Source organism: Carettochelys insculpta, chromosome 17 (genome assembly GCF_033958435.1).
Source record: "Carettochelys insculpta isolate YL-2023 chromosome 17, ASM3395843v1, whole genome shotgun sequence".
NCBI lineage: Eukaryota > Metazoa > Chordata > Testudines > Carettochelyidae > Carettochelys > Carettochelys insculpta.
Genome location: NC_134153.1, coordinates 21,878,007 through 21,896,604, shown reverse-complemented (window position 1 = coordinate 21,896,604; position 18,598 = coordinate 21,878,007). Strand labels below are relative to the sequence as shown.

Here is an 18,598-nt window from a genome sequence, read left to right as displayed (position 1 = left end):
TCCTCCTACCTTCAGATGCAGCTGCAGTGATCTATGCCTGGGGGACTGCTGAGTACTACAGTTCTCTGAACCATGCAAACTTGAAAAAGCAGCTCTTGGTTCAGAGCACTTCAATGCAGCTGCTCAGCAACTCGCACCACTGAGACACTTGTCAGAGAGGTAGCCGTGTTAGTCTGTATCTTCAAAAACAACAAGAAGTCCTGCGGCACCTTATAGACTAACAGCTATTTTGGAGCATAAGCTTTCGTGGGCGAAGACCCGCTTCATCAGATGCATAAGTGGCTGTTGCACTGAGACACTGTTATGCTTCGTAATTTTGAGAAGCAGACAGATACAACGGCAATGGATATCACATAAAACCTAGATGGACAGATTGGTGGTTTACTGACTGGGGTAAATCTACCCCTGGGATACATAAAGTTGCCTCAGTGGATACGCAAGAAAAATCCTGTAATAGCAGATGACACATTTTCTTTAGTAACAGAGGTAGCTGTGTTAGTCTATATGTTAACAAAACAAACAAGCAGCCACGTAGCACTTAAAAGAATAACAAAATAAAGACCGCCCCATGAAAGTTCATCACCTAATAAATTATTTTGTTACTCTTTTAAAGTGCTACATTTTCTTTAGTAAACCTCAGCAATCTAATTGTATTTTACAGCTCTATTTAAGATGGGGCGATAGGCTACATTAATTGGAAAGGTGTCTGCAACCCAAAAAGTTTGAAAAAAACCAAAGTGACTCTAGTGTCCTCCAAAACCAGAGCACTGTTGGTTGCCATAATATGCCACTTCCAAGAGTGATTGGTGTTCCAGAAAGGGAAACATGATAATAAGAAGTGCTCACTCTCCCAAGCACCTGCTAGCCTGAACTCTCCTAATTACACACCATTGCAAAGGCGCCAATGATTGAGGTGCCTAATTTCCATTGACAGCCATTGGGTGTTAGCGGCCAAACAGCTGTCTGTGCCTTGGAAATGCCCCCTGTTGTGTCTTTTGCTCTTTACACAAGAAATATAATAGGAACACATCAGATGGGCATAGCAGAATCTAAACAACCATGTTTACTAAAAACACCCACAAATGTCACACACAGCTCTGTTCTGCTCTGGCTGCTTTCCAACAGTTTCTAAAATAGAGAACTGTTATCCGGTGGCCAGGTAATGTGCGGTGAGGTACTCCCCTGGGTCCTAAGCAACCCAGTTTTTTACTGTTAGAGCAGGCAGCTCCTAGCACTCTCACCCACGGCCAGGCTGTAGTAACCAAACGGTTAAAGTTCTTTTGTTGTGCTGGCTGTGTTGCAGTGAAAAAAGGGTTAACAGCAGGGTCAGGCTCAGAGCTTAACTAGTTACAAGTTTATTTAAGCTACAGTGCGGTTACAAAAGGCTATTGTTTACTTCTTATATGCTAGCAAAGTACAGGTGTTAACAAGTTACGTTACAATCCAATACAAAGATATCTGTTACCATCTAACACAATGATATCTTGACACAACGACATCTAGTTACAGAGCTCTAATTCTTTAGCTGTGCACAAAAAAGTCGGAGACCTAGCATGGGTGTATCTTACCCTCTCTGCGTCTCTCGATACCAGCGTAGCCAAGCCGGATCGGTCACTCAATTCCGCGGAAAGACGAATACGAGGTTGGGCGTCCCCAGTTGTGGACCTCGGGAGGCAATCACCTGACCCGACCATCAGGTAGTTGGTGGAATGCACTCAAAGTTAGAGTTCTGCTGGGCCCACCTTTTATACCCCTTTGGGTTACGTATTCTCTTTCTTATCTATGGTGCCAGATCATACTGGTCTGTCTTTGTGACGCCAGTTTGTTACAAGGGCATTTCTTACTTAATTTGCACTTGTAAGACAGGAGATAAGCAGTTTAGGAGTGCAGGACATTCTTTTGTGTGGGTGAGGCACTTCCCCTTCTGGGATGGTTGTGTGTGTGCATCATATCGATCAATGCCAGCTGGGGTGATTTCTTGAGGGTCCCCCCACCACCCGCTCATGTTGATAGTTAGGCCTGTTAGCCTTCTATCTGTACTTTCTGCTTCTCAGGGTCACCATAAGCTAGCACATCTGGGCCTCAATAAGGGCATCAAAGACTGTGCTGTCAGCAGCCGTTTCTGTGCCCTGTGTGCTTCTCAGTGGGGGGGCAGCGAGCAAGCTGGCTTGTAAGGGGGAGACTTTGTCTGGCTACAAGAACACAGTGAGCCCCGCTAGGAGCAGTCAGAGGACTTAGAGAGGCTGTACACAAACTCTGCTCTGCCCTGTATGTCTTGAGATATAATGTGTATGACACACGAGAAGAGGGAGGCAGCCCATGGTCACATTTCTGATTGCTAATGGTACCCTGATCACTTTGCTGACAGACCAGGTTTGAAAGCAGCCTCTCTCCAGGATGGCTCCATGGGAGAGAGGCATTTTGAAAAACCTCCCTTTAAAATGTCACACCTGGGAGCTCCTGCTCACAGTTGCTGGGGCTCTACAAATGTGCCAAATGCAAACAACAGAATCTGCCCACCTGGCACCCTTCAGCCCTGAGGCTTCATTGTGCCCCATTGTCATCTGCCTCTAATATTGGCCTCCCACTCAGTGCATCTCTCACACTGAATCTTCTCACATCCCCAGCAGCATGATGTAAAGAGTGGGTGAATCCCAGGCACACACCAGCCTTAGTGTGAACTGAAACAAAGAATTAGAGACCTGTAGGTCCTTTAAAAATACATACACAACAAACCCTCAAATGCCTCTTCCCAGATAGCGCTAAACCCTATTTATTTTACAACGTTTGATTGCTCTTCTCCCCCGTGTGTTCTTTTTTTTCCATGTCTCTCATTAGGGGATGAGTAGAAGAGATTCGTCTGGCTAGGCGGGAATGGGCTAAGATCATTTTCCAGAATAAGATGGTGTCCTCAGCTGTCATTCCTGAGAAACTGTTTAAAATTGAGTTTTAACATAATTACTCTGAGTGTCAAAATGATCCCAAGGCAGATAGCCTGGCCCTCTTGGGCTTGCAGGGGCAGTCGTGTCAGAAATTAACCATATATTATGGATTTGGAGATTTTTGAAGTGAGCAATCTCAGTCATGTTTGTAGGATATTTTTAAGTCAAGTTTAACTGGGCCTGGTACAGACGGGAGAAGCCAGGATTTTTTATATGGCACAAGTATATGTCTTCAGCAAACCAGTAACTCACCCTATGTATCACACAATAGTCCCGTGACAACATTTTTTCCCACCGATAGCTGCCAAACGTGCAACCAAGGGCTAGCACTCTCTTTGGATGCTTCCTGCTCACCACTTTGTGGACCCTCTTCTGCATATTAGAGAAATACCAAACTTGCCAGCAAAAATGCCATCAGGCTAAACAATTCTAGGCAAAATATCCAGGCAAGACATGATAGAGGATCCAATTCATTGCTTTATTTTATTAATTATTCCATACTCCTAGGTAACATAGTATGTGGAGAACAAGTGCCCATATGAGCAAATGGGAGTTGGGACTTAAATATCCATGAGTGTGTGATATAGTTCCCTCCCCGCCCAGTGCCCATACTGTCCCCACTTTCTTGCAGCTGGAAGGCAAAGCTCAGAAGGTGAAGGGCAGAGGTGTCAGACCTAATCATTCAGAACAGGGCAGATGTCGTGGACTGATTGACCGTTTCTATGCTCCTCTCTTTCCCCTATCACAAAGCATTTATGGGGGACAGTGAGCTAACAGATTTCACTTCTGCGGCTAGTGACGTTGTAAAAAAACCTTCTGGTGTTTTTCCAGTGAAAGGTCTGGTGTGAACAGAAAGAGTGCCCACCTCACATGGGAAATGGTCAGGGACTTTCACACCAATGTCATGCCATTTAATGTTGGACAATGCCATTTAATCTTGGGCAACTCGTTTTAGCCACTTGGAGTCTACTTCTGTTCTTTTGGTTTTGTTTCCTAAAGTCACTAGACCCAATGTTTTAGAAGGTAGCATTATAACACAGGGCAAAGCCCTGAAATATAAGGTAGCCTGAGTTTGTGGCTTCAGGACATATCATGGCTTGTCTACATGGGGAATTACGCTGGATTACACATTCCAGATTATTTTACTGTGTGGATACTCTTTTTCCAGAATAAGAATGTCTTATTCCAAATTAGCAAAATCCACATTTATCAGAAATTTCATTTAACCCACTTTTAACTCTCGCATAGACAAGCCCTTGGAATAAGTATGTCTACACAGCATTTTGGAATGAAGCTTTGTGATGCATAACCGTATAATCCAAACTAGTGAGAAGCTGTGTTACCCTGGCCCTGCAACCTTGGGTGTCTTAAACTGCCTTGCTGAAGTAGTTTCCACCTCGGCCGCCCACAAACAGCCATCCAGCATGCAGGCTGCTCCCTGAGTGTAGCTGCAGCCTGCCAGCCACTTTTGGGTTACATCTGTGGCTCTCACCAGGCTGGATTATACTGAAGGGTAACCCTAACATACTTCCAGTTCCAGAGCTCCGGCCAGAAATGTATGTCTTTTATTTCCAAGCCCTCTCCTAGATGGTACAAAATATTTAAAGGGAATAATATGCAATTTTTTTATCTCAGATATTCAGACACTTCCATTTAACTACAGTGAATTAGAGAAAACAGTAAAGAAAGCTTATGTTTCTTTATTTTTCTTGTAACCATCTTGATTTTTATGCCTCATTACTTGTTCTCAATCTATCTCTTTGTATTTAATAAAGATTGAATATTTACCAACACCTCACTTGACAAACTATATTAGATTCAAGCAAAGTTTCTCATTGCATGGTTTTGACTTGTACTGATTAAACACTCCAGGCTTGGACTTCTTCCCCTCAGAGCAAGGAATGCTTCCTTTGTTGCTTCAGTTGCAGTGAATGTGATGGGTGAAGAGAGATGTTTGGGTGTCTGTGAGTGTTTGTCCTTCCCTTTTATAGTTTCAGTCTTCCTCTTGAAAAAACATTTCTAGCTAGGCATATTGTATGTGGAAAGAGGTTCCCTGATGACTCTTTCCAACCAGTTTGAGCTTTACTTGTTTCCCTTTCTGCTAGACCCCTCTGTTTGCTATTTAAATGCAAATTAAGCACAGCACACATTGCTTTGTATGGACAGGCCTATTTACCAGCCTCTGTCTGGGCAGGGCTTTTAGGGGTCTGGCACATATGTTAATAACATGGTCCAGGGAAATCTTACAACTTTGCCTACAGAGTTGCCACACATTTTAGCAGGACAATTCAGACCAGCAAATTATGAGTTTTCAGATGATAACTTGCATACTTTGTACAACAATTATTACAATAGCTTATATACAGATGTCTATTCACTCCCACTCTGGGTCAACAGGCTCTGGTGAGAGATGCTTGTTCTATCCTTCTAAAGATAGTGGTGTAGACAGAGCTATGAAGTTGCAGCTTAAGCTCTGGTGCCAAGAAAGGAAGTGGGCTTCCGAGCCCATCTCTACCTAAAGGTGAAGTGTCAAAGAATGACATGTCTGGCCTGGCATTTTTAGAGTGCTAGCATGAACCGTGCTAACCCAAGTCTGTTGATGTGCACAGGGCATCTCATTCCACAATGCAGCGTAGACATACACTGTTGAACTTGATAGCGGCAGGTCAGTCGTTGAAAGCCATTTTTCATTTAGTGTTATGCAATGTCCTAGGGTGGGTTTCATCTGGTTCTGCACCCGGCGTCTGGATCTAAAAGCATGCGCCTCTATTGCCTGAGCTACATGAGTTAACCAGGCTCACCAACCTCCAAATTTGGCCCAGCCACCACTAGAAGGAGATCCTGAGTGGCTGTGTAGTATATCACCCAGAGAGATAAACAGATAAGTACGATACCTGCAATACCAGGATATTCCATGCGAATGCCAGGCTTTGGGCGGGCGGTTACATATTTCTTCACATAGATCAATAAACATTTAAGCAATTTCTCTTGCTCAAAAATGTACAAATATTTAACATAGCACAAGTGACACACTATATCTCTATGCAAATGCATTCTGGCAAGGGGTAGGCAGAACGAGCATTCTCTTTTTTGCAAAATTGAATTCCAGCATATTGTATTAGAGTCAAATTGTGCCATTTTTGTGACTTTATGGGTTTTGCATAAAATACGCAACGTTGTTTGCATTTTTGCATGGGTTGAGACCAAATTTTCTAGACATCAGAACAAAATTTGAAAGCTTGAACATACTGAGGGGTCTTGCTAATAATAGATTCACTTTTTGTTTTAAAATAGTCCTGGAGCTGGGGGGGAGCCCCAAACCATAAAACTTGGACATTTTTGCAACACTAAAGCAAAATGCAAAACCCTGAATTTGTAATTGTTTGTGCTTTGTACACATATTTCATAAATTCCCTACCCTAACACTGAAGCCATAACCCAGGCTGAACTAGCCAGAAAAGATAGTCATGGCATAGCATCTCAAGTGTCACTGTCAGCTGTTGTCATGCCACCCCATGAAAACAGGAATACTAGAATGCACAATATTTACGAAACTGACGTCAGCTTCTGCTGCAATTGCAACTCTCTCTTGTTGTGTTTCCTTAATAGCTCCTGGTAGAGGTAATGGACCCTCTTCTCTTCTTGTCTCTCAAAGAACGAGGCAGAGATTTTTCGGCACAAACGTTGTGCATAGGTTTCCAGAAACATCAGGGCATAGACGATGCAATAGAGCAATCCAACAGCAAGGGCAACAAAGTTGTTTGGGGATCTTGGCAGTTCGCTTGTGCAATCAGCAGACAGGAAGGTCAAGTTATGCTGGTAAGTCCTTTCGAAGTCTGTAATAGATTGTTCTACAGAATGGGCCCTATTGAAAATGATCCAGAAAAAGGGTAGAATGTTTAGCTTGGCCTGAAACAAACAAAGCAAAAGATTAAATGGGAAGACGTGGGGAGGAAAAAACTCTAATCTCACAAGCACAAAAATAGCCTGTCAGCAATGTAAGAGTGACAGAGAAAAATATGAGGAAGTTTCATGCTGTGATTGAGAAAGATAATACGTTAACATGGGCATCAGAGTTCTCTCTACTTTTTTTTTCCATCTGTGGGTGGAATAAATGTTGTTATGTGCACCAAAGCAGATGGCGACGTGCACCACCAATAGAAACACAAGTTCCCAGCTGTAAGTGCTGTGCACCCTCTCATAATCAGCTGGCTGACATCTGAATCTCTTCTGGGTCCCTCCCAAGTGCTCACTTAAGGGAACACTGAACTACTTAAAGTGGCTGGATCCTGACTGAGGATTTCACTCTAATCATCATAGGAGTAAATTGTTTGAGTTGATAAGCGTCAAAAAACTTAAACTCTTCTAGCTAAGAATGGCACCATTGCACTCCCTAGTGTGAAATTTAAATAGTTCCTCAGTCCACAGATTTCCAGCCATAAATTGCTCACAGGTGATGGCGAGGAAGAAATGTAGACTCGCCCAGTTAGGTGCCTGATGGGCGGATAACACCTGCTTCTGGAACATCACACAAAAGGGATGGGATTCGGGGGGTACAAATTAAACCAGAGAAAATATGAAAATAGGTAAAGGGATAGCAAATATGCTGAAACCGGAGAGGATCCAAAAGGGACTTATATTGCTTCAGTCCTGACTGGCAATTGGAAAGCAACTGGGCATGAACTAAAGCATAAAGCAGGAAAGGGACAATAAAAAGAACAGGAAAGACACGTTTTAAAAATTGAAACCAAACCAAAGCTGGGTTTGCATCCTAATTTCCACCCCCCCGCTCCCAGATTTTCTGATGTCTCTGCACGTTGAAAGCTGTTCTGTGTACTCCCATTTGTGAATCCCTCAGAGCAGTTCAAATGAGGCGGCTCGTCCTGTGTGATTGTGCAAATAGCTTAAACTCTGGGCATGGCATACATAAAAAAGTATAGCTCCTATGAATCCAGAACCTCTGAGCGAGAGCACTGGACTAGATGAACGACTGATCTGCTCTGCTTCGAGGGCTCCCGTATTCCTAAATGCTAGATCCCCAAAATTACCACCATGGGACTGGAAGGAACCTCGAGAGGACATCAAGTCCAGTCCCCTGCTCTCATGGCAGAAGAAAACTCTATCTCCAAGAGTGGCACATGAGCCTATTTTCATCAGCATGCGAGGCAGGAGCTCAGCCCTGCTCCTCCTCACCCATGCAGCTGGACGCTTGCTCAAAGTCAGGCCGCCTGTGGATTAACAACAGACCAGCTAATGCTACAACCACCACCTAAATGGCTGAGCTCTGCATCTTAGTTTATTTATTAATGAAGCCTTTGTAAGTGGGACCCTTAGTGACTTTAAAAAGTATCAACAGCACTCGGACCCTATATACAGGTCAAAAGGTCGAATTTTGGCACGCCGCCTCGGAAAGGTTGCTGACTCCTGATCCAGAGCATCCCTGATAACTGTTTGTCTAAACTACTCTTAAATATCTCCAGTGATGGAGATTGCACCACCTCCCTAGGCAGTTAATTCTAGTGTTTTATAACCCTGACAGGAAGATTTCCTTAATGTCAAACCGAAACTTCCCATGCTGCAATTTAAACCCATTGTTTCTTATCCTATTGTTAGATGTTAAAGAGAATCATTTTTCTCCCTCCTCCTTGTAACCACTTTTTATATACTTGAAAGCTGTTATCAGGTCCTCTCTGTCTGCTCTTTTCAAGACTAAACAAACCCAGTTCTTTCAATCTTTCAATCAGCCACTCCAGGCCCCACACTTTGGGGGCCCCTGCTGGGCTCATGGTACCCTATGAGATTATGGAGCATGGGGCTGGCATCAGCAGCAGGGGCTGGGCTTGCTCCTGCCCTCACCAGCAGTGGTGGGAGCCACAGGAAGTAGAGCAAACCCAGCCCTGGCCTGCTCTGTTCCATTATACCCCTGCTGGGGCACTCCGATTCACCAGCAGCACTGGGAAATGGAGCGCCATGGCTTCCCACCCATGTGCTTCTGAGAAGCGGAGCAGGCTGGGGCCAGGTTGCTCTGCTTCCCACTGCCATGGGCTCCCTGGTAATCTGCAGGGCCTTGTAGCTCAGGAACAGGGGCTTGGGAGGCCTGGTGCAAAGGGATGGAAGGAGATGGAGCAGAGACAGGGCTTGGAGGAAGGGGTGGGGTGAGAGCAGGGAGGGGTGCAGAACAGGGACAGGAAGAGGTGGGATGGGAGCAGGACCTGAGGTGGAGTGGAGTCCCAGACCCCGCACTCCTCTAGGTCTGGCACTGCTTATAGATCTTGTTTTCTAGACCTTTACTTATTTTTCTTGCTCTTCTGTGGATCTTTTTCAATTTGTCCGCACCTTCCCTGAACAGTGGTGCCCAGAACTGGACCTGACACTCCAGCTGAGGCCTAATCCGTTTGAAAGCGAGCAGAAGAATTACTTCCTGCAATTTACGGACAATGCTCATATCAATCTCCTGGTAAAACTTTCCCCATTGTCATGTGTTTGGGTCTCTGGAACTATGACTCAGTCTGTGCGATCACAGCTCCTGGAAGAGGTGGGAAAGGCCCTATTCCTCCTTCTGCTAAATCATTCCTTCCCAGCAACAAGAACCCGCTTGTCCCAGACTAGGGGCAGGATGTAAAACACCTCATCACACTGCAGAGTATCTGCAATGCTTTCTAAGGGTCAGCTTGTATCTCTACAGCTGGAATCACAGTTTGCTCCCTGGTCCCCTCCATGCTACCCACTGGTCCACAAAGCAGTTGATAGGAGAGGGACCAAAAATCTGCCCAGCCTGTGCCCCCACTAACCCATCCCTTGCCCACCTGTACAGGCATGGGGTTACCATCCCCTCAGACTGCTTTCCCTCCTTCCATGCTCTGCGACTCACAATGCAGGTAGGCTTGCATGGGGCGGGGGGCAGTTATCCTGATATTACCAGGCTCTGTCTTGCTAGCTGGTCTCCCTGCTCGCACAGAGGAGAGTAAAGAGGTGCAAGGCACTTGCCTGACTCTCCCATCCTGGCATGAGGGCAAGAGAGGCTCCTCCTCCTGAATGACTGACACTGCCTGATTGAGTCTCTTGGATTTTGCCCACCCCCACCCAGTGTTCCTGCTAATTGTTTCCATCCATGTGCAGAATAAATTTTGTTGCATGCACCAGGGCATGTGTGGATGTGCACCATCATTAGAAACACAGGCTGCTGGATGTGGGCTTTGTGGGCATTCTGCTAGTCAGCTGGGTGGTACCTGAACCTCTCCTGGGCAGTGGCCCAAGCTCTCAGCTTATAGGGAACTCTGGCCCCTGATCTGTCAGCTGGCTTCAGCTGCCATTGAGGTGAGCTGGAGTGGAGGGTACACAGGGTCACATGGGAAAGATCACAATGTTGCCTGACATAACTATACAAGCTAGAAACAGACTAGAAGCAGCCGTGAGTAGAGAACCTCTCTGTTCACCTATGTCCCTGTCCTGTCTCATTCTGTGTTGTTGGCAAAAGACCAGCTCAGACAAACATAGCTTTGGCTGCTGAGAAAAGCTGGGCATGTTTTTACTGAAAGCCCCAGGCTAGGGCCTCTGCCACTTACATCATATCTGATGTTGAGCATTATGGGCACCCAGGGGAACTGAGACACCTCATGCACTGCTGCATCTGCCAGGTAGAAGGCGATGTAGTCCACTGCTATGATCACCGCTGTCAGCATCAGGACCAAGGTGAGGAGCATCATGCGCATCAGGCACCCCATCATTTCCTCCCGGGACAGCTTCAAGCCAGGGAATCGGATGAGTTTTTTGGGAGAATGTGTCAGCAGATGGTCTTTTCCATTGCGTGCAACTAAGCCCTCCAGCTGCTTGGTGATGTAGATGTTGTCGAAGCGGAGGTCGGTGAGATAGCTTTTCAAATACCAGGCGGACTCAAAACAGAGAGAGAACAGAAAGAAACCAGCAGCCATCCGGTTGGCTACCAGCACCGCCTGTTTGACCAGCAGTTTGACAGCAGAGAAATTGTCCTTGATCTTCTGACTAGCAACGAGTACTTTCTCCCTTACCAAGGAATTACTATTATCCACACCAAACTGAAAATCTCCGTTGCTAGGCTTCAGAGAGTTAAATGCTGTTTTGTCATCGACTTTTTTGACTTGGCAACCAAACTCCCTGGAAGCGTTTCCCAGCAGAGCTGTTGAGTTCAAAAGGCTCTCTGAGGAACTCTTACAAATGCACTCAATAACCTGCAGTACGGACTCGGTGTTGTCCAGGATGTTTGGTATAATATTAACCGCCACAATCATGAAGCAGGTGGACAAGAGCAGCTTCCGGCCTTGCTGAGTGCCCAGTGTAGGTATGACCATGGTGAACATGCAGCGTATAGGATGCACCAAGAACAGGACCAGCAAAAGCACCAGGCTAAAGGCAGCAGCCATTGCAGAGGAGAAGTGAAATGGATACTCGAGCGAGAAGAACATCCAGTTGTAGAAGAGGCCACCTATCAGCACAGCGATGCAGCAGCACTGAAGAAATAAAGTCAGGAGCTCCCTGCAGGTTGAAGGCACAGGCTTCGAGTAGGCAGCCCATGCATATAACATTACTTTTTGTATCTTTGGAAACAGAACATCCTGGCAATAGATCCAGACTCTTAACCTACACCAAGAAAAAGGCACCTTGTGTTAACAGAGTCGACATAGAAATGCATCGATATAAGTCAAAAGTGTGTGTCAAACCAGTGAATGTCAGATGAAGCAGAGTGGAATTCTCCAAGCTGTCAAAGCTGTTCCTTATGCACTACAAAGTTCCTAACAGAAATAGGACAAGAATTAAGCATTGTGCAACTTATTTTTCATGGACACTGTAATACATAAGAGCAGTCTTGGGGTGGCTACTAGCAGATGTCTTCTTTTTTCAGGGGCAGGGCATGATGCACTAACAGGTCTTTTTAGTGTGCTTCCTTCTCTGAGCACATCTTGGCTCTCCTTTCTGTTCCTCTGTAGTGGCTTTACTGAACTAAGTGTATGGAACATAGCATTTCCTTTAAACAATATAGAACAGGCAACCTCTAAGTATTTCTTTGGAGTACTAAATTAAAAATTGAAGATCACTTCCTTATCCTTGTGGAATGGATCACCTTTTTGTTCTGAGAACGTGCAGCACCTTGCCCTGTGGGGCATATGCTGTACAATTACACAAATGATAATGGCTTAATAATATCAACCCTAAAATTATTATGATTAATAGACATAGATTAAGCTACACCAGTAATAGATCTTTGGCCATGCTATAAAGAAGTTTACATCTGTTTTGTCTATCTCATGCCACCAGGAGAAAAGAACGGTCAATGAAATTAAAAAGGGAAAATTGCAAACTGATAAAGGGCTGTACTGTTTTGCTCAACATAAACTCCTTGCCATAGGAAGCTGTTAAGGCTAAGAATTGTTTAAAATTCCAGAAAAGGTGATTGGACATTTCTAAGATTATCTAGCATTATAATAGTCATAATATAATTATGATAAACATTTGGGAAAACATGAGTCCTGTGGCACCTTAAAGACTAGCAGATTTATTGGGGCATGAGCTTTTGTGGGCAAAAACACTTCATCATGTGCACCCACATGCAAACATTTTGGATGGGGTATTAAATCTTCATACTTCAGGTTGTAAGCCAATCTCTAACAATTAGAAATCAGGAGAACTAATATCCCATATCAGCCTGCCATGGGATTAAAAAAAGTATATAAAATATATGGGGATACGCATCTCATAGAGCTGGAAGGGACCTTGGGAGGTCATCGAGGTCAGTCCCCTGCCCTCTTGGCAGGACCAAGCACCATCCCCTTTGTTTAAAAAAAATATATCTATTTGACCCAAATCCCTAAAGGGCCCCCTCAAAGACTGAGTTTACAATCCTGGGTTGAGCAGACCAGTGCTCAGACTACCCAGCTATCCCTCCCACCATTGTGTTTAGCTGCCCGCCAGGCAGCTGGTGCTGACCACTACTGAGACTGGCTATTGGGCAAGGAAGACCTTGAGTCTGAGCCAGTCTGGCAATGCCTGTTTTCCTATGACTCAAACCAAACCAGAGCCTCCACCATTATTCTTTGGAAGGGAATACTGAAAAAGCAATTCTATGTTCCATGGACTTTCCACAGACTAAAATGTCAGTTTCAAAAGCACACAGAGAGAGGGTGAGGGATATTCAGTGCAAGGGGAATTCTACCTACCAAGATCTATGAAGAGGTCCTGTGCTTTTTCCTACGTGCTCCATGGTTCAGGAAAGTGTCATGCCACTTAATCCACTTCAAAAGAAACCTCAAGGACAGCTCCCAAAAAGGCTAGACAGGTGAAGCCAGAGAAGTAGCCAGCTGGCATCGAAGGTGTACATTTCAGTGAATGGACATTTTCATAGGGTTCAGCCCAGTGAAGTCTGAAGATCCCAAATGTGCCAAGTGGGCCCCCAAAAGATGAGTTCCGTATTCCTATGAGCCCACGACTGAGCTCACATGATCAGCTGTGGGACAAGTTTAGTCTGTGCCTCTTGAGGAACCACTGCCGGATTTCAGACTGCGTGTTTATAAGCTGCTAAGGGTGTTGCGCAGTTTAGCTCCCAGAAAGCAGAAGTCCCAGGTTTCTGAAAAAAAACCAAGTAGGTGTCATCTGTTATAGCCTGTGGTGCAGAGGTCACTCTAATAGTCTCAGAAGCATGGCCGTGTTAGTCAGTAGCACCTTAGACACCAACAAATTTATCATAAAGAATGGAGGGAGGGGGAAGTGAAGGAAGGAGCAGGATGGGGGCAGGGCTACTAGTCATTAATATGACCAGCCGACAAAGCAAATTAAGTAGGACGTGTGCCTTTCCTGAGGCCATCAAAGGTGGGGAAATTGCCCTCGTAATGCATAAGATAGTTGCGATTGCTATTAAAGCCTAATTTAAATGTGCCAAATTCGCAAATGAATTCCAAATTCAGATGTCTCCCTCTGTTATCTTGTAAAATTCTTTTGTTGAAGAAGGGCTACTTTAAAATCCATTATTGGATGTCCAGGGAGGTTAAAGTGTTCCCCTATGGGTTTATGTGTATTCCAATTCCTGATGTCCGATTTGTGTCCATTCATCCTTTGGCGCAGAGACTGTCCGGCTTGTCCAATGTACACGGCAGAGGAGCATTACTGGCATGTGATGGCATATATCTCATTAGCGGATGTGCAGGTGTATGAACCCATTATGGTGTGGCTGATGTGGTTAAGTCCTGTGATGGTGTCACTTGTATAGATATGCGGACAGAGCTGGCAACGGGGTTTGTTGTACAGAGAGGTTCCTGGCTTAGCATTTCTGTGATATGGTACGTGGCTGCTGGCAAGCAGTTTCTTGAGGTTGGGCGGCTATCTGTAGGAGAGGACTAGCCTGTCACCCAAGGCCTGTGAGAGTGTGGGATTGTGTTCCAGTATAATACGTAGATTGTCAATGGTGCGCTGAAGGAGATTAAGCTGGGGGCCATAGATGATAACAAGTGGTGTTTTCTTATTTTCCTTCTTCGGCCTATTGTGAAGAAGGTGACTTTTGGGTATTCATCTGGCTCTGTCAATCTGTTTCTTTACTTTCCCAGATGGGTAATTACCTTTAAAGGTCTTGTATGTTTTTGTCTCTGTCGGTGGGATTGGCGCAGGTATGGTTGTATCTTAGGGCTTGGCTGTAGACAATGGATCGTGTGATGTGTCTTGGATGGAAACTGGAGGCACATAGGTGAGAAGAATGGTCAGAGGGTTTCTGGTATAGCATGGCATTAATGTGACCTACTTTGATTTGTTCTGTCGTGTCCAGGACATGGATTTCTTGTGTGGAACAGTCCCGGCTGAGATTGCTGGTGGGCTGGAAATTGTTGAAATCCCTGTAGAATTCTTCAAGGGTCTTCAAGTGGTGTCTTGAAGATATCTAGGAGTGCTGGTAGCATAGGGTTTGAAGAGATAGTCAGTGTAACAGGATAATCCTGCTGTAAAGGTGCCAATACCTGAGATGATAGGATGTCTGAGGTTTCCAGGTTTATGGATCTTAGGTAGCAGATACAGTAATCCTGGTCAGAGCTCTGGGAGTGTGTCTGTGTGGATTTGGTCCAGAACTGAGGCAGGGAGTTCCGTGAACAGATGACATAGTTTCTTTTGCTGTTCCTCAATGGGATCAGATGAAAGAGGCCTGTAGAATGTGGTGGTGGTGAGTTCCCTGGCAGCCCTCCTTTTATAATCTGACCTATTCGTGATGACTACAGCTCCCCCTTTGTCAGCATCTTTGATTATAATGTCAGAGCTGTTTCTGAGGCTGTAGATAGCACTGCATTCTGCATGGCTGAGGTTATGTGTCACATGGTGCTGTTTGTTCACAATGTCAGCCTGTGCACGTTTGAGGAAGCATTCACTGTAGAAGTCCAGACTGTCGTAATGATCATCAGGAGGAGTCCACATAGGCAACTTCTGCTTGTGGTGTTGGTAGAGGGGATCTAGTGGGTCTTTCTACAAAATAAGTTTACCACAAGATTACAAAGGGAGACATCTGAATTGGAATTCATTTGCAAATTTTACACTTTTAAATTTGGCCTTAAAAGAGATCTCAACTACCTTATCCATTACAGCATTTCCCCACCTTTGATGTTCTCAGGAACGGGACACGTACTATTTAACTTAATCTGATTGTCTGTTGGTCCTAATAGTGACAGGTAACACCCTCCCCTCTTCATTTTTCCCCCTCCCTGCTTTATAAACCCTGGACTCTAAGTGTCTACTCCAATTATCTGAGGGAGTGGGTTTTACCCAAAAAAGCTCATGACCTAATAAATTTATTAGGCTTAAAGGTGATACAGGGCTGCTTGTTACTCTCAATAGTGTTTGCTGCTGAATGGAAACCCTTTGATTCTCATCAGGGGATTGTATCATTTCCTTCCAATATAATCAATATCAAGAGGGGTTTGTAAGAGAGCTTGGACAGGTCATGGTCAGGCTGGTGAATTGCTCATATAGACAACCTGTCATTTGCACTGTTTCTGTTGCTCAAGTAGATAAATTAAGCTTTTTCAAAAGGAGCAGCAGTGAATGATGCTATTTACTTACGGTGGGCATTATCAGCAGACTAATAACTGGTGCTACAATTCACAGGGTTGTTAGGATCTGTGAACAATTTTACAGAGACCTAGTGACCAACAAATTAAGGCCCACGAATCAGAGACTGAGCCTCAGTGCTTTGATTGCTGACCATATTCCCCGTCAGTGTATTACAATACAGCAACACTGAAATACTCTCTTAGAAGCCTAAACACACTGTTCTGTCCTTTGCCAATTTAATTCCTCTCTCTGGTTCCTTTTTTCATGCCAGTTGTGCTTTGTTCCTGACAACCTCTGCCTTGGAGGGCTCCTGCCATTCACCTGAGGCTATCGTGTGGTTTTGCCTTCGTGAGGGTGTACAGCAGCACGCAGGATTCCCCACCAGCATTCTCCGTAAGCTGTGCACTTATGCGGCTGCTCAGGAGACATTCAGACGCCACCCAGCTGATTTGCACAATGCCCACAGCTCAGTTTTGTTTCTGTTGGTGGTGCCCATCCACATATGCCTCAATGCACATAAAAATGTCATTCCACACATGGATTGAAAAGATTAGAGGGAACATTGCTCACCACCAGCCACACACAATGTAGTCTGTCTTCTGCTTTCCAGCAACCCCTAGCTTCTTACAGAGGCGATTTTATTCTGACCTCCATGGCCAGAGTATGTCCTTTTAGTTCCCTGTAGGGCTTCTTCCTGCATACGTCGTCTTGTCTCAGGTAAGTGCACTGTCTGATTAGCTTGGCTGTGCTTTTTAAAAGTTACCCTGCAATTGTTCAGCATGACTAAATGCAAAGCACCCTCTGGGTAAGTGCAGGGTGGGCAGGATCTGTGTAAACAGGGCAGCCTATTTCCTAAGGCACAGGCTCTGCCTAGTTACTAATAGTTACCTTTAAGGTAGTTAAAGGTGTGGCAGGCTCTAAGAACCTATGAACAGCATTTCCTCTAGGGCAGACCTGAGTCTGTGGAATTAAATCCCACAAGAGCTGGGGAGCATCATAAATCTCCCCAAGTCCAAGGTGCTTGACTTTGACCTACCTCCTCCATACATAATAAACAGGGCGCAGCACGTACATTTCAAAACAAAAACAAATCACACCATTGCACACACAGGCCTCACCCCGGGGGGAAGCTCACGCATGGCAGGTGTAAGACATGTTGCTTAGGGTGCGGTTGGAAGATGCTGACACAGGGCAGTGATGAGCGCAATATAAGAATCAAGACAGAGCAGAAGAAGACTCCAGCTGGTCAAACACAAGCAAAATTTATTTCTATGAAAAATGGCAAACAAAATATTTTTAACTTGAATTTTTTTGGGGAATTCCCTCTCCCCTCATGGAAAAATCCAAAGTGAAACAAAAATTTAAAACAAAAAAAAAAAAATGTCCAGTTGTGGGTATTGAGTTTCCTTCCCATTGACAGCTGCTTCTTCTTCTTTTTTTTTTTCCTGTGCAATTTTACCCATGAGAAAAATGAAATCACATGGGTTACTGCTAGTCTCATAAAAACCCAGAATTTGTCACTTACCGCCTGCTATTGGAAATTTCAGGTTGACAGGACAACTAGTGGTTAGAACATGGGTGTGGGGGTCAATAAGTCATCATCATTACTCCCAGTGACACACACTGTGGGCTTGGTCAACTCATTACTCTAGGCGTCAGCTTCCTGCTCAACAACCTGGGGATACTGGTGCTATCCTCACAAATTCAGGAGACTAGTGTGAGGCTCTGTGGATGTTTGTATATATCACACACTAGGGCTACATCTACACGTGAAGCCAACATCGAAATAGGCTATTCCGATGAGTAACGTCTACACGTCCTCCAGGGCTGGCAACGTCGATGTTCAACTTCGACATTGCGCGGCACCACATCGAAATAGGCGCTGTGAGGGAATGTCTACATGCCAAAGTAGCACACATCGAAATAAGGGTGCCAGGCACAGCTGCAGACAGGGTCACAGGGCGGACTCAACAGCAAGCTGCTCCCTTAAAGGGCCCCTCCCAGACACAGTTGCACTAAACAACACAAGATACACAGAGCCGACAACTGGTTGCAGACCCTGTGCCTGCAGCATGGATCCCCAGCTGCGGCAGCAGCAGCCAGAAGCCCTGGGCTAAGGGCTGCTGCCCACGGTGACCATAGAGCCCCACAGGGGCTGGAGAGAGAGCATCTCTCAACCCCTCAGCTGATGGCCACCATGGCGGAACCCGCTATTTCGAAGTTGCGGGACGCGCAACGACTACACGGTCCTTACTTCGATGTTGAACGTCGAAGTAGGGCGCTATTCCTATCCCCTCATGGGGTTAGCGACTTCGACGTCTCGCCGCCTAACGTCGAAGTTAACTTCGAAATAGCGCCCGGCGCGTGTAGCCGTGACAGGCGCTATTTCGAAGTTAGTGCTGCTATTTCGAAGTAGCGTGCACGTGTAGACACGGCTTAGAAGAGCACTATGTGTGTAGCTTGCCATAGTTGCATGCACTCTTTACCCTAACTGCTTGGTTTCATGAGCCCATTTCACAGATAAGTGACTTAAAGACATATGGCAAGTACTGTAAATAAATCACTGAGTGAGGTGGAAAGTTAGTCACCTGATTTTTCCAACC

At 45.2% G+C, this 18,598-nt stretch overlaps 1 protein-coding gene across 1 annotated transcript; it reads right to left on the bottom strand.

Annotated features, from left to right (window-relative positions):
- Positions 1-4,019: 4,019 nt before the first annotated feature.
- On the bottom strand, positions 4,020-13,193 carry OCSTAMP (osteoclast stimulatory transmembrane protein). Its single transcript, XM_075011752.1, has 3 exons — positions 13,133-13,193; positions 10,508-11,558; positions 4,020-6,851 (listed from the first exon to the last, which is right to left on the bottom strand). The coding sequence occupies exons 1-3, from the start codon at positions 13,174-13,176 to the stop codon at positions 6,489-6,491; spliced, it is 1,458 nt and encodes a 485-aa protein (XP_074867853.1). The 5' UTR covers positions 13,177-13,193; the 3' UTR covers positions 4,020-6,488.
- Positions 13,194-18,598: the final 5,405 nt, after the last annotated feature.